The 14,782-nt window shown below is 51.0% G+C and overlaps 2 protein-coding genes across 7 annotated transcripts in view; both read left to right on the top strand.

Annotated features, from left to right (window-relative positions):
• Positions 1 to 8,161, top strand: part of Nej (CREB binding protein nejire) — a 34,778-nt gene extending 26,617 nt beyond the window's left edge. For all 5 annotated transcript variants that reach the window (XM_077702514.1, XM_077702510.1, XM_077702511.1 and 2 more), the window contains 5 exons: positions 293 to 360; positions 1,997 to 2,144; positions 3,988 to 4,248; positions 4,335 to 4,500; positions 5,672 to 8,161. In XM_077702514.1, the coding sequence (XP_077558640.1) occupies positions 293 to 360; positions 1,997 to 2,144; positions 3,988 to 4,248; positions 4,335 to 4,500; positions 5,672 to 8,023 (2,995 nt within the window). In that variant the 3' untranslated portion in view covers positions 8,024 to 8,161. The remainder of the gene's footprint in view (positions 1 to 292; positions 361 to 1,996; positions 2,145 to 3,987; positions 4,249 to 4,334; positions 4,501 to 5,671) is intronic.
• Positions 8,162 to 11,779: 3,618 nt separating this feature from the next.
• LOC144174083 (tudor domain-containing protein 3-like) overlaps positions 11,780 to 14,782 on the top strand; it is a 117,538-nt gene continuing 114,535 nt past the window's right edge. For both annotated transcript variants that reach the window (XM_077702527.1, XM_077702526.1), the window contains exons 1-6: positions 11,780 to 12,096; positions 12,216 to 12,300; positions 12,361 to 12,426; positions 12,538 to 12,698; positions 13,277 to 13,421; positions 14,285 to 14,387. In XM_077702527.1, the coding sequence (XP_077558653.1) occupies positions 12,062 to 12,096; positions 12,216 to 12,300; positions 12,361 to 12,426; positions 12,538 to 12,698; positions 13,277 to 13,421; positions 14,285 to 14,387 (595 nt within the window). In that variant the 5' untranslated portion in view covers positions 11,780 to 12,061. The remainder of the gene's footprint in view (positions 12,097 to 12,215; positions 12,301 to 12,360; positions 12,427 to 12,537; positions 12,699 to 13,276; positions 13,422 to 14,284; positions 14,388 to 14,782) is intronic.

The raw sequence follows: 14,782 nt of genomic DNA, 5'->3' as shown, positions 1-14,782 counted from the left end.
GTAAATTGGCTAGTAAACGGTGCCACAGTTTTGAATATTTGCCTACATAAAACATTCTGTTCTAGTCTGAAGTCACCTGCTGCTCCGCATTTTGTGTCCTGGTTGGATGGGCCTAATGTCTGTTGGGCAATCTGTAAGATGTGAAAAGTGGTTGGAAGTTAGCTGTGGATGGCGATAGAATCTTCGGTGTGGCTGTGGCGTACACCTTACTACAAAATGATTGCCATGTTGCTATCCTGCTTCTGCAAGTGAAATTGTTTCTCTTCGTTTTTTTTTTTTTTTTTACTTTCAGGTTTACCTGTGATAACTGCTTGAAGCAAAAAGGGAAGAAACGGAAAGAAAACAAGTTTACATCAAAACGTTAGTGTCTCCTGTCTGGCTGTCCTTCACATATCAAAAGCACCTCTACGTGTGGTTAGAATTGTGAAGTTTAGGTGCAGTGCTGATTGTGCCTTGTGGTGTTTGATGAATTTCTAATGCTTCTTACAAATTTGCAAGTTTAAGCTTTAGTGAGTTGTTCAAAAAAATGCAGCTGTAGTGAGCTACATTGCGCACTCTTACAGATCTGTCCTTTGCTCTGTTTTGTTAGGCAAATATCTGTATGAGAGTTTGAAAGCGCAAAAAATAAACCATGTATTAATTTTTTGGATTAATGCCATAAACAGATTTAATGGTGAAGGGCTACCGGCTGGGGACATGCAAGGGCTGACATATTTTATATTAGAGTGAGGCAAGCGTATCTTTGATAGAAGTAAAATGCCTTTGATACCATTTTAACCCCAGTTGATCTAACTCAGCCAGTATTCAATGTTTCAATGTACAGTCGAGTCCACTTATAACGATACCGTTAATAACAACGATCGGATATAGCAATGAACAAGTATAGCACTGTCAATTTTTGTCTGCTTTCTGTAGTAAGATAAACCGCTTATTACAGTGCTCCAGTGCCACGATATCAGATGTAACGATTGAATCTGGTTACAGAGCGCACACAGAGCGCACCGAAAACTCAAGTTGCCGCCGGCCCTCCGCGCCGCTAGGAGCATTGCGCTCATGTCTCTTCCACCCCTCAGAAAACGAATCAATTGCGCCGCTTACGAGGAAGCGTGGGGAGAAGAGCAGTTTTCCTTATAAGACGAATTTGTCTGGATGCCTCTTCAGCTGCCTCCGTTTTTCCTCTGAAGGTGTATCATGTTCGTAGCAACGGGGCAAGGTGACAAGTAGCTGAGCAAGGAATGACCAACTGGTCATTTATTCATTTCGGTTATATAGCTGTGTGCTCAGCGAGGGGAAGGGAGAGTCTGGAACGAAGTGAAAACCACTATCGGCGCACATGTACGATATCCCAAACTGATACAGAAGGGACGTCGAGGGCAATGTTTTGGAAACATCTGAGTGCCTCACTGAAGAGGCGATTGTCGGGCAGAGGCATGCTGCAGACAGCGGTGACAGTGACGACTTTGGCGATGCGGTTGCGCAGCCTACCCAAGTAGTGTCTTTGCAGGAAGCCCAATGCATGATGCAGTCCCTCAGGGGCTTCGTTTCCTCCATGGGCCTACTCTTGCTCAGCTAGGTGAAGCACCTATATAGATGCTCTTGAAAAAGATGTGCACCAGCTTTGCGTGGAGGAGACAAAGCTGGCTGGCTATGGCTTCTTTTCTGCAAATAAGTAGTAGTGCGACATTGCTTGCATGCGAACAAAATGTTTTGAGCTCTGTTTCGTATGTTTATTTTGCAACCCGGTTATAACGCTGGGATTTCTATGGCGCATGGATATTGTTATAAGTGGACTAGACTGTAATGCACTTTACAATCTAAAGTAACCTCGCAGTCATTTTACACCAAGGAGTATGCAGTGTATTTACGAAGTCCTAACTATTGCAAATGAATTGGCACTTGCTTTCAAGGCTGAAACAGCTCTGTAGCAGCCTTGAGCTGTATTCTGCCAGGGGGCGTGCAGTCATGCTTAGGTCTTTCCCATCATTTCTCCTTTTAGGGTTGCCTACCTGCAAGCTCGGAAATTTCATCGAGAACCGGGTGAATTGCTACTTGAAGAAGAAAGAATCTGGGGCAGGTGAAGTCACAATCAGGGTCGTGGCATGTACAGAGAAGCTAGTGGAGGTGAAGCCAGGCATGAAGAGCAGGTGAGTTGGCCAGTGTTGGCAAGGGGTAGCATGTCTGTCGCATCTGTTACGTGGCTACTGTGCACTGTGTGTTGAGGAAAGTACATCGTTGTGAACGAAGTTTTCTAAAGAACTGCGAAGTGCGGACACTGAAACGCGGAACTTCAAATTGCCATAAACCCATGTTTTCAAAGTTTGTAGTAGTAACTAGCTGAAAAGCATTTCCTAATGCAAACTGCACTTTGAGGTTTCCCATTTGACATTGATCACCGCATATCCACAACAGTAGCCTGAAACGTAAGTGGAATCTCGGTACAAAGAATCTCAAGGGGTGGCAAAAATATTCGTATCACCCGAAAATTCGTATAACGAGAAAACGAGAAGAAATAAGTTCTCTGCATGTGGGAAACAAGTCGCGGATGCGACAGGCGGCGGCAACATGGCGTCCGCTCCTGCCGTGAAGGGGTGCACCAAGCAGGTAGCTCCAGCAACCGCTTCTAATTTTTCGCTAAAACACACCTCGATGCGTAAACTAAATTACTCGTGTGAGAAAGGAGCTGATAGTGTTGGTGAAAGCTGCACTATAAAAAGTGATAGAGGTGGTCCAGTTAGCTGCTGCAAGTGTTTCGAAATTGCCGCCATTGGGCACGCATTTCCCTGCTGGCACAAGTCGTGAGGCTCCTCCCACTGCTGCACGCAGCAACCAAGGCAGAACCTGCTGTGGGGTGCCAGGCCGTCAATGAGGGCATCAAAGGAATGCGTGCTCATTGCTGACATCCACGAATCTTTGCAAAAATGAGCCATGCGATTCAACGCGCCAGCGGCTCAGGCAACATGGCAAGGCGACAACAGGACAGCTAGGGAAGCAGGGCATAGAGGGAAGCAAAGAATGTGGAGAAGGAATGGCGATGGTACAAACCATTTGAAACGAGAGGGAATGCCGGATTTTCTCCCAGGCTGTGGTTTATTAAAAAAGTATTCTACAAGAAGAAAGCTAGAGGCACCCGAGCTGTAGCCAACAGAATCGAAAGGGACAACGAGAAGAGATTGTAGTGGGAGATAAAAGTGTAACGGGAGATAAAAGAGGGGAGGGAGAAATAACAGGCATAGAGAGGGTGAAACATTCTGTTCGTTTGCAGCAGCACCTCTCCCACTGCTGCAAACCTACAAAGAAGAGCACTGCTGGCGGGGTAGGCTAATGCTTTTGTGCACGTGTGTAACGCTGCACCACAACTCTCGACTCCTGCCCACGCCGCGGTCGGCTGCTTGCGGCTTGCGCGTTCGTATCATCCGCACCTGAGTGATGAATGTGTACGGATCATCAGGATTTTTTACATTATATACAATGCATTTTGGTTGGGGAATTTTAAAAATTTGTATTACCGAGATTCCACTGTATTTATGCAAAATGAATGCAGTTTGTCTGCAGGCTGTGTGTGGACGTGTGAGAGAAAATCTATTGCAGTACAGGGATCAGCATGCATGACATCAGACAGAAGCCTCTAAATGATGTGTGGTGCATACAGTGTTGCACAGCTTGAATGGGCTTCTTGTGTGCTAGTAACAGGGCTGAGTGTGTCATCTTGCATTGGGTACTGTGTTGTGAAGTTGGTTGAAAACGTGACCCCAACTCCTCCTCGGGCTTCAGCTCTTGCAGCCCTTGTGCATGTGTAGCTGGCATGCTGTTCACGCCATGAGGTTGTCATTGTGGCTTCGTGCGGTGCAACCCGACCGGCAGCTCTCTGTAGCCCTTTCAGTTGTGTGTGGCCATTGTTTAGCTTTCACGCTTGATTCGCAGCCCCTCTGACGGTGGGGAGGAGCTGAGCCGTTGCCCCGCCCTCTCTCTCTCCCCCTCCTTGTCCAGATACGTGGAGACTGGCCACTGGCCCGAGCAGTTCCCGTACCGGGCCAAGGCCCTATTTGCATTTGAGGAGATCGACGGCGTGGACACGTGCTTCTTTGGAATGCACGTGCAGGAGTACGGCTCCGAGTGCCACCCACCCAACACGCGGCGCGTATACATAGCCTACTTGGACAGCGTGCATTTTTTTCGGCCAAAGCGATTTCGGACGGCCGTCTACCACGAGATCCTACTGGGCTACCTCGACTACGTCAAGCAGTTGGGGTGAGCGTCTTGCCCTGGCCGTGCGCCACGTAGCGCCCATTCTGTGCGTGTTGCTGAGTGGCGTCCTGTGGGGGCACCTGTTGCAGGTTCGCCATGGCACACATCTGGGCGTGCCCGCCAAGTGAAGGGGACGACTACATTTTCCACTGCCACCCACCAGAGCAGAAGATACCAAAGCCCAAACGACTCCAGGACTGGTACAAGATGATGCTTGACAAAGGCATCCTGGAGAGGATAGTGCTGGAGTACAAGGTGCGTGTGTGCTGTGCCCTTGGTCTTGTTGCAGCGATAGGCCATGGGATTTGGATGCAAGTGTGCCTGCACTTGTGGGCTGTCCGGGAGGGACTGTAGCGGCTGATAATTCACTGTACTCAACCACCACGGCATGAAGATGACCGGCATTGAAGGCTGGTGTTTTTGAATTTTGGTGGACTTTGGTTAATTAGAACTTGCATCATTTATAGCTGCTTGCTTTGCGTCAGAAATAGCATGGCTCGAAGAGAGCAGTATGTTTGCAACTGCAGCTAGTATGAGGGCACAGCTCTGGCTGCAGAAGTCAACGTTTGGTTCGCTTTCTTTTGTCAGTTGGTCGCATTCCATAAACATAAGTCTTTTCAAAATTTCTCAACTTTTAGCTCTTGCGCAAACTGTGAATGCCTGTTTTCACTATTGACGCAAAGGTTGGGAGCTGTTAGTACTGAAATGTCTAACAACCTTATAAAATATCTGAAAAGTAAACCTGGCCATCTCTCAGCCTGCTCTTAATTCTGAACCCTGACGCTACTGCGTTGGGTGCCCCAGAGTGTCACGTGACCTACGTGTGGTTTTCTTTCCTGTGACCCACAAATTAAGAGTGAGACCCACCCATGAACTGCTAGTATACCATTGCCTACGGGTCACTGCCAGCAGTCAGTGACCAAAAAAAAAGGTCCATTGCCCAACAGTTCCCATACATTTTTCTTTGGGGCTGTGCCTGTGTAGTTGATATGTCGGTCTACCAAGGCAAAACCGCATACAAGGGCTCCTGGAGCTATTCCTTGCTACTCCACACTTTGTCCTTATTGCCCACTGCAAGTCTTTTAGTGCCCGAGTTGTACTCTGAAGCCTCTGAAAGAGCATACAAGGGAAAATGAATGATAGTACAGTGCGAGTGCCGAAAATAGCAGCATGGCAGGGAATGAAGAGGGCGTGTAATGTGAATGCCTGGGCAGTGGGGGTGAACAGCGGCGATCTGGTGTGTTGCGCAGGTGTTCAATATGGCAATAGGCACATAAAGAAAACAGTGGAGAGGAGCTCAGGAACCTGCGCAGTTCCAAAGAGGGGCAGAGTGTTGGGTCGATTTTTGTGCAGAACAGCACCAAAAGAGGTGGGCACGGCAAGCTCAGTGACTGGAAGTAAGGCGTTTTGTGAAATGTGTGTGCAGGACATCCTGAAGCAGGCCACGGAAGACAACCTGACGAGCGCCTGTGAGCTTCCCTACTTCGAGGGGGACTTCTGGCCCAATGTGCTGGAAGAGAGCATCAAGGAGCTAGACCAAGAGGAGGAGGAGAAGCGCAAGGCGGCGGAGGCCCTGGCGGCCTCGGCGGCGGCCTCGGAGGGCAGCCAGGACGGGGAGCCCGAGGGCACCGAGCTGGGCGAGAAGAAGGGCCAGAAGAGCGGCCGCAACAAGAAGGCCAACAAGAGCAAGAGCAACCAGCGCAAGAACAACAAGAAGTCCACCGTGCCCCACAGCGGCAATGACCTCTCGGCCAAGATCTACTCCACCATGGAGAAGCACAAAGAGGTGTTCTTCGTCATCCGGCTGCACTCTGCCCAGGCGGCGGTCAGCCTGCCCCAGATCCATGACCCGGACCTGCTGATGCAGTGCGACCTGATGGACGGCCGGGACGCCTTCCTCACGTTGGCCCGCGAGAAGCACTACGAGTTCTCCTCGCTGCGGCGCGCCAAGTACTCGACCATGGCCATGCTCTACGAGCTGCACAACCAGGGCCAGGACCGCTTCGTGTACACCTGCAACAGCTGCAAGAGCCACGTGGAGACGCGCTACCACTGCACCGTGTGCGACGACTTCGACCTGTGCGTGGCCTGCTACGACCGCGAGGGCCACCCGCACAAGATGGAAAAGCTGGGCTTCGACCTGGACGACGGCTCCTCGGCGGCCGACCCCAAGCAGAGCAACCCGCAGGAGTCGCAGCGGCTCTCCATCCAGCGCTGCATCCACTCGCTGGTGCACGCCTGCCAGTGCCGGGACGCCAACTGCCGGCTGCCCAGCTGCCGGCGCATGAAGCGCGTGGTGCAGCACTCCAAGAGCTGCAAGCGCAAGACCAACGGGGGCTGCCCCATCTGCAAGCAGCTCATCGCCCTGTGCTGCTACCACGCCAAGCACTGCCAGGAGGCCAAGTGCCCCGTGCCCTTCTGCCTCAACATCAAGCACAAGCTGCGCCAGCAGCAGCTGCAGCAGCGCCTGCAGCAGGCACAGATCCTGCAGCGCCGCATCGCCAGCATGGCCACCATGCAGAACCGGGGGGCCGCCCCCGCCCTGCCCCCGGCCTCCTCCTCGGGGCCCTCCGGCATGGGGGGGCCCCCCGCCCTGCCGCCCGCGGGCACGCCGCCCGGCGGGAGCGGGGCCAAGCCCACCGTGGGCACCGGTCCCCCCGTGGGGGCGCTGCAGGCGGCCCAGCAGGTGCAGGCGGCGGCCGCCCGGCAGCAGGCGCCCCACCTGGGGGGCAACCCAGGCTACGGCAAGGGGGCGCCCCCCGCGCAGAAGCCCCTGGCGCCCGCGGGGCCCCGCATGATGCCCCTGCGCTGGGAGGGGCCCCCCTACGGCCAGCAGCAGGGGCTGCCCCCCATGCGCCAGGCGCCGCCCCCGCCCGCCATGGTGCCCCCGGGCGCCCAGATGGGGCCGCCGGGGGGCCAGCAGCGGCCCAGCCAGATGACGCCTGCCCTGCAGCAGCTCATCCAGACGCTCAAGTCGCCCTCCTCGCCGCAGCAGCAGCAGCAGGTGCTGCACATCCTCAAGTCCAACCCGCAGCTGATGGCCGCCTTCATCAAGCAGCGCAGCCAGCACCAGCAGCAGCAGCAGCAGCAGCAGCACCAACAGCAGCAGCAGCAGCAGCAGCAACAGCAGCAGCAGGCGCCCCCGCAGCAGCTGATGCTGGCGGGTCCCCAGCCGGGCATGCCTCAGCAGCAGCCCCCGATGCAGCAGCAGCAGCCGGCCGCCATGCAGCAGCAGCAGTGGCTGCAGAAGCAGCAGCAGCTGCTCATGATGCAGCGCCAGCAGCAGTTCCAGCAGCAGCAGCAGCAGCAGCAGCAGCAGCAACAGCAGCAGCAGCAGGGGGCGTACCAGCGACCGCGGCAGCACTTCTACCAGGCGGGCCCCCAGGGGGGTCCCGACCAGTACGGGCAGTTCGCTGCGCTCAAGCAGAGCCCCCTGAGCCCCCAGCAGCTGATGCAGCAGGTGCGGTCGCCACCCCCGGGCCAGCTGGTGCGCTCGCCCCAGCCCTCGCCCCGGCCCATCCCGTCGCCCCGGCAGCAGCCCATCCCCTCGCCGCACTACCCGAGCCAGACGCACTCGCCCCACCTGGGCGGGGGCGGGCCCCTGGTGGAGGGGCCCCCCGGCCCCGGTGCCGACCTGATGCTGCCCCAGGGGGGACTCGGGGCGGGGCCCAGCCCGAGCCCCGACCTGGCCCCGCCGCCCCCACCCCAGCCGGGGGACGGCACGGGGGACATGCTGACGCCCCAGGAGCAGCTGAACAAGTTTGTGGAGAACTTGTAGCCGGCCCCCGCCTCCTCCTTCTCTTGTACATACACACCGCCACGGGGGCGGGTGCCAGTGTGGTGCCCCCCCGGCTCCCCTGTACAGTTCAACTCGGCATCGGTTTGTGTGCTCCTCCTTTTTATGCATCATCGACGGACACATCGCGTGCGGCAATGGACTCCCCTCGCCCCGGGGCAGGCGGCGGCGGCCTTCATCTGTACTGTAAATTCATCTGCTCTCCGTGCTCTGTACCCGGCCACTGTTCCTCTGCCCTCCCCCGTTTCTTTTTTACCCGTGTGTGCACACCCAGTGGTCTCGGAAGCAGCGTTCTCCTCACCAGTTAAGTTAAAGCAAGTGCTGCCTTTCCCCGCGTCGAAGGGGCCTGTGGTCACATGCCACTCGTGTCTGGGAGGCGGCTGCGTTGTTTCACCTCCGTGTTTGTTTCTATGTTTTTTACAAGGCGCAGCGGTGGCTTTGGGGCCCCCTGTGGCACCAGTTATTTATTACTTAGTTTTCAAGCATCTCGGGGAGGGAGCCTCCCCTCCCCCGTCTCCCATCACGGAGCCATTTTTTAATAATGATGAGGGCCTCTGTATATTATAGCGTGGGTGGGTGCGGGCACAGGCAGACGCTTCCCTCTGGGCACAGAGGCGCCGAAGAAATTGGGATCACATTCCAGGCTGCCCCTTCTCCATTTGTGCTGGTGGACAACCTCAGGGCAGCGAGAATGCATCATTTTCACTGCCAGCCACTGTGCGGACACACACACACACCAGGCGTCGCTGGGGCTCGGGCGGGGTGCGCGATGCTGCTGTGTGCTGATGGAATAAGCGAGTGGTGCTGCATTTGGAGGATGGTTAAATGGAAAACGGCAAAAATAATGGTGTTGAGATATATACATATATATATATATGGCGCGCCACATCTTGAAGCCCCTCCCTCTCGGAACACACTCATCCCATGAACCTGGAAAAAGCAAATGTTGCCTTTTGTTGTTTGTACATTCATTCCCTAGGGTCGCCGTCTGGTTGGGCGATGTCTGCATTGTACATACTGTACACATTTCATGTCTATCGAACGGAATAAAATTAGGTACGTTAATAGAAGGCCACTTTCACTTGACTGAAGCTGTGTTCTTTGATGGAGCAGTGTGCATGTTTGTTTTGCGAAGTGTGCTTTGCCAGGGCATTGTGCTCTGGTTTTAGGGCACATACAGCATGCTGTTCCCATCTGCTAGTTAAGGAAGTTATCTGCAAAGCAGTTACAAGAGCACTTCCGGTGAAATGAAGTCGGCGCCTATCTGTACATTGCAGTGCTGAGAATACAAATCTACCGCATGTGGAAACAACACAATTCCGTAATGTTGCAGAAAATTCCAAGAACTCGAACAATGTCCCCGCTTTTCTGCGCCATGATTTGTGATGTCTGAAACAGTGAAGTATGAAAAAAGGTTGGCGGCGCTTTAGACATTTTCCTGAAAAGCACAGTAAGGTGGCACACTGATTATATAGACAGGCATCAGCGTAGCTAGCATAACCGAACAAGTAGCCTTGCAACTTCGCGTGAAAAGCTTTTGTTATATTTTGACTCGCGCCGCTGTAGCCTATGTAATGCCCCCCCCCCCCCCCCTATTTTTTCCCTCTCCCTCTCTCCTTCCTGTCTTTCTCTTTCACATCTTTTCTATTCCACCCCTAACCTCCTCCCAGGTCTTCTACCCCCACCCCCTGCACTGGGTTGTATGCAGGTGAGCTCCCTACTGAGCTCAATAATATCCCCAGTGCACTTTCCTTTCCTTTCTTTCACCAAATCACTTCTCTCTCTGTAGTTTCTCTGGACTGAAGATGTGAAGCCGAATTAAAAGGTGGAAGCAAGTACAACCATTCTCACTCCCAGCATACGTATATGACAAACAGCGGCAGAAATGGTGGGTGCTTAGTGTATCCAGCCAAGACAGTTGTGGACGGTATTGTTGATCTCCCAGGTGATAGCTGCTCACAGTTAACAGTGCGCAGATGGTTTTCCTAGTTTGTGTGGTTTGGCACTATAAGAAAAAATGGATAATGGAGGGATGGTTTTCCTAGTTTGTGTGGTTTGGCACTATAAAAAAAATGGATAATGGAGGGGTGCCAGCTTATTTATGAACTCTTTGTTAAAACTGCTGGTCTTAGCTAGTCCATGCATTGCCACCATATATGAAGTGTTGCAGAGCTCTTGGGAACACTTAAAAGTTGGTTCTGCACAAACTGCTTCCTTGTTTGAGCTGCACCCAAGTTGTCGATCTCACGGATTTAAAATTGAATGATAAATTTTGCCTGTGTGCTGGCTTTTGAAGATGACCTACGTTTGACATTGCCTCGTGGTGGTGACCCCCATTGGCAGCAAAAAAAATTTGTTCTAGAAATCGATACCACTCTGATTTGTTGCCAATGAAGCACACACTATTAGCCAGACATGGTCTGCATTAATTGGTTTTATTGTATGTAAAGCATAGAGGTTAATGGACCAAAGAAAATCAACCACAAAGTGCCAGCCGGACAAGCAAGTGGTGAAGACGGTGCAAACCTTGTGGTGGAAGCTCTCGCATCGTTTCGTGGTGATCTTAAGTTCACCCTCGTTCCTGGAAGTCTAGAAGAGAAGCCTACTCTGCACTGGCATTCGGTGGTGTGGTCATCTAGCTGCTTGTCTTGGCGTGCCATACCCAGCGTAGTGTACAAAGACAAACTGTTTGGCTTGGGTGAGACAAGATAGTTGCTGGTAGGAGGTAGTAGCAAGCCCACGTGCGCGACGAACGTCGAGATAATTCCTGGAACCCCCGAGTGGCTTCACATGGGTACTCGTCTTCTAGCTGGCTCGACCATTTGTATTTTTATGGACTGCACCAGCCTCCAATATATTCGCTTATAGCAGAGCGCAACCACAATTGCCTGCTCAAATTCAGAACGTTACCACAAAACAACACCAAAGCAGCTAGCTCGCCTGCGTAATCACGCGATACGCAGCACCTCGGCAGCACGAAGGACTGGCGTTACACGGATAGGCCCACAAGTCTACGTAGACGGACCGTCCCGCAAACCACTACCTACTGTGGTTCGGACGTGCCTTGTGTGAAGCAGTTCCACACCGCATCGCGGTGAAGGCGTATGGACAGCGGTGCAGGCCACACAATCAATAATGTTGGCCGCGAAACACAAATACATGATATAAAACGGTTTATTGGTCAAAGGTTTTCGCTGCTGTCGCTCAGTTGTTCGGGTATCCAACTCATCCGTATCTTGTCCGTTGACATCAGTCCCAGAACTGGTTGATGACATAAGGCGCTGGAAAAAAAATATAACGACGCCATCTCAGATACGCTTGGCCACAAAAGGGTTTTACTATGATAATAAAGGGAAATAAAAATCAGGAACATTACTTACTTGCTCGAATTAACGCCACAAGAAGGCCGAACTTGCATACTGCGTTGATAGTGGCAGCCCGGGCCCGCTGCTTTTCTTCGGCGGGGTCAACTCGTTCCATACGAGGCTGAGTGAGTTTAAGCATTGCGTCTGTCAAATTGGAAACGGGACACAATAAAAGCGGGGTAGAATGCCGTAACTGTGCCCTTCCCGGGCTACAAAAGCACGATGGGCCGGAATACGAGAATCGACGTTTGGAAGATACTCACGCCGCTCACGCTCCGACTATACTCCGACTCTGGATCGGCTCCGGTTGGATGTGTTTGACTGCACTCGGCTGACGGTGAGTCAGTAGCCAATCCGGTAATAATGACGATGATAATGAACGCACTTCGCGTCCTCAAGTGGCGGTGAGCGGGTGAGCGAATGTCTGTCGTCTCGGATATATGCCGTGTGTGCTGACAAGTGCGCTGTACTTGTTAACTGTTGTGAATTTAGACACTAAAGTCTGCCTCTGGCTGTGAAATGCTTGTTCGGGATCCGTCTTTACCGAAGATAACCGTGTATTTGCGCAGCAACGAGCCATAGAAACGCGCAGCGAGGCAAGCCTTCAAGCTCGGCTCGCACTGTGATCTTCTGCCGGAGGCTGTGAGAGTGGAAAATGGTGCTGCTCGAAGAGCTCAAAGATCGCGGATGGTAGGTTTACTTTCCATTATGGAGACAACCTTCGGTGGAAGATATACCGCTGCTGCCTTTCCTGTATGTTGGTTATGCCTTACTCAGACTCGTGTCGATTTATTTCGCGCTTTGGTCAGGTTCCTGAGTGCTGAAGGATTGGAAGAGTGCACGGATGGCTTGGAGAACCCAAAAGCGGACGATGTAATCCGTAAGGCAGTAAACGTAAGTCTGTTGCGAGTTTGTTTCGCGTAATTATAAACATGAGCCTTGCCTCGTTCGCAGTTTGACTTGGTGGATATCGGCGAAGGCGGACTTCCAGAAGACGTTTCAAGAAACAAAGTCGAATCGGTGGGTGACTATTTTACTAGAAATAGCCGTAGCGCAGCATCTTCTGTTCGTCGTAAGCACTTTAAATTCTGACTCTTCGTTACTACTTGTTTGTGCTCTGTTTTTTTGCAGATAACCGGCCCAGTGGTCGTCCAAATTCAAAAGATTCGAAACGTGGCTGCCCCCAAGAGCAACCCCGAATCGGATCATTCGCCGCGACTCCTGCGGCTGCACCTCACCGATGGGACGTCCTACTGCAGTGCAGTTCAGTGGGGGCGGTGGAGCAACATTAGGTAAAGAAAGTTGACAAAACTGTTCGCACGTTTATAGCCAACAATTGCGCAAAGCAGTTGGCCGGGTTTACTGCAGTAACGGCCTCCAATTTTACAAAATTAATGTTCGTCATGCAACTGGTGCCTTTAATGCATTTCATTCCCCTGTTAGTTCAGACATTATATTTTAAGAAACAATCAATTGCAGTAGATTTTTTCCCCCACTTGCTTGATACTGCAACGGCGTAGGTGTAGGCTTTATTCTTGGTTAATCAAGTGTAAGATGCTCAATGCAGTGGTGGCTGGCTCACTTTTTTTCAGGTGGTGCACTGGTGTGACTGGTAAATGTGTACAGGCTCAAGTTTTTAACAAGCACCAACCAGGAATAGCAGAATTTATTAACTTAGACTACTTTAGTAAAATTCATGGAATAACCTAATTTTTACGAATAAGTGTCTTGTCGCTGCAGTCAATGGGTGTCCTGTTTGCCCAATGGTTTTCATTGCTGCCATAACACACACGGACCAACTAGAGACTGTACTGAGGTTCTGGCCTGAAACAACAAAAAAAGGTCCTTTTTTTTTTTCTTTTACATGCAGCCTGTCCACGCCACCTGGGAGCAAAATACTGCTCAAGGAGGAGCCGATTCCAGTTGTGAATGGTTTTCTCCTGCTGGCTGAGCGCAATTTCAAGTTTCTTGGTGGCAACGTTGCTCATCTCATCGAGAAATGGGAGTTGGCTAAGGTGGGCATCTTTTGGAATGGCCTTGCCAGTTTTAACAAAATGACAGTCAGTGTTGTACAATGTTCATTGCCTCGTTTTCCTCCAAAATGCCCCTGGAGTGGTAGTTATGTTTGTGAGCCATGAAATAAGTTTCTGTAGCAAAGAAATAAAGGTCACATAGGGTCAATCTTGCCAGTAAAGCACATATTGCAAGCATCTAGCCACATTTACGAATGTTTATGTTGCCATCCTTGTCACCATTGGCAAAAAGAAACAACAGCAAAATATCCTCTACATCCGCCCCATTTTTGCCAGTGGTTACAAAGCCGCATAATGAACGGACCATTCAAGACTTGCATAGCTGAGTAGCCAAAACCATCTCTTTGGAAAGGCAGGCCTTCTTTTGCTGTTTGAACCATAATGTATATTTAGAGCCTGACTAATGTGGCTGCAACGCTATTTCAAAATTTGCCTTCAACATGCTCATTCTGCTGGTCATCCTGTTAGTTGCCAAATTGTGCTGAATAGACTTTGCCTTTTGAAATGGATGCACTCAAAATATTTATGCTTGATCTGATCTAACTACAAGGTTAACTTCCATTCAAAACCTAAATTTACAATCCCTGGGTAAGCTTTAGTAATAGTTACAAAAAAATGATTGGGCTTTGCGAAAACTTTATAAATAACAGGACACAAACAGCAACCGACATAAGTGGACATCTAGCTCCATGGAACATGGTGTAAACAAGTGCAGGATCATATGCTATAAGAACTGTCCTGTAACATATGCTCTCGTGCATGCACTTTGGATCCTTTGCTTCAGTGTGGAATCCTAAACTGACTCTCAATTTTCGTATTTTTTTTTAAACCAAAATCGCTGACAGAACTTGAGCCACCACAAAAGAATTGTTGGCGATGAAGGGGCTGCACCCCCTTGGGTTCCTTTTGGTCAAAAGATCGAGGCAGGTGGACTGAAAAACCTGAAAGGTAAGTTTTTTTGTTCACATAACATTAAGAGCATTCCTTTTTTTTCTTTTCTGCTGCGAACCGCATGGTGTTGCATTCTGCAGAAAGTGTTGCACTGTGCGCCACAACCTTGCACAGGAGCCAAGTTTGTTTCCGTTCCATCACAACTCAAACAGAAACTTAAGGGGGCAGACTGGTCTTAGAGCTATTTTTTTTATTTACCAACCAATTTTAATCACACTGCTCTGCATTATAGAGTTTTTTGTGCTGATTTCAAATCTGCCGTTAGATTTTTAAGTTGATTATATTTTGGGTTAATGATTATTGGCATTATTTTGGGTCACAGTTACAAAATAACCACTCCATACAGAATGGCAATTACCACGTGGCTAGGCAGACAAATGACTAAAGAATAC

The sequence above is a fragment of the Haemaphysalis longicornis genome, unplaced genomic scaffold, assembly GCF_048455015.1.
Source record: "Haemaphysalis longicornis isolate Haplotype H1 unplaced genomic scaffold, Haemaphysalis longicornis Haplotype H1 scaffold_3, whole genome shotgun sequence".
NCBI classification, from domain to species: domain Eukaryota; kingdom Metazoa; phylum Arthropoda; class Arachnida; order Ixodida; family Ixodidae; genus Haemaphysalis; species Haemaphysalis longicornis.
This window is presented reverse-complemented; position numbering and strand designations above follow the sequence as displayed.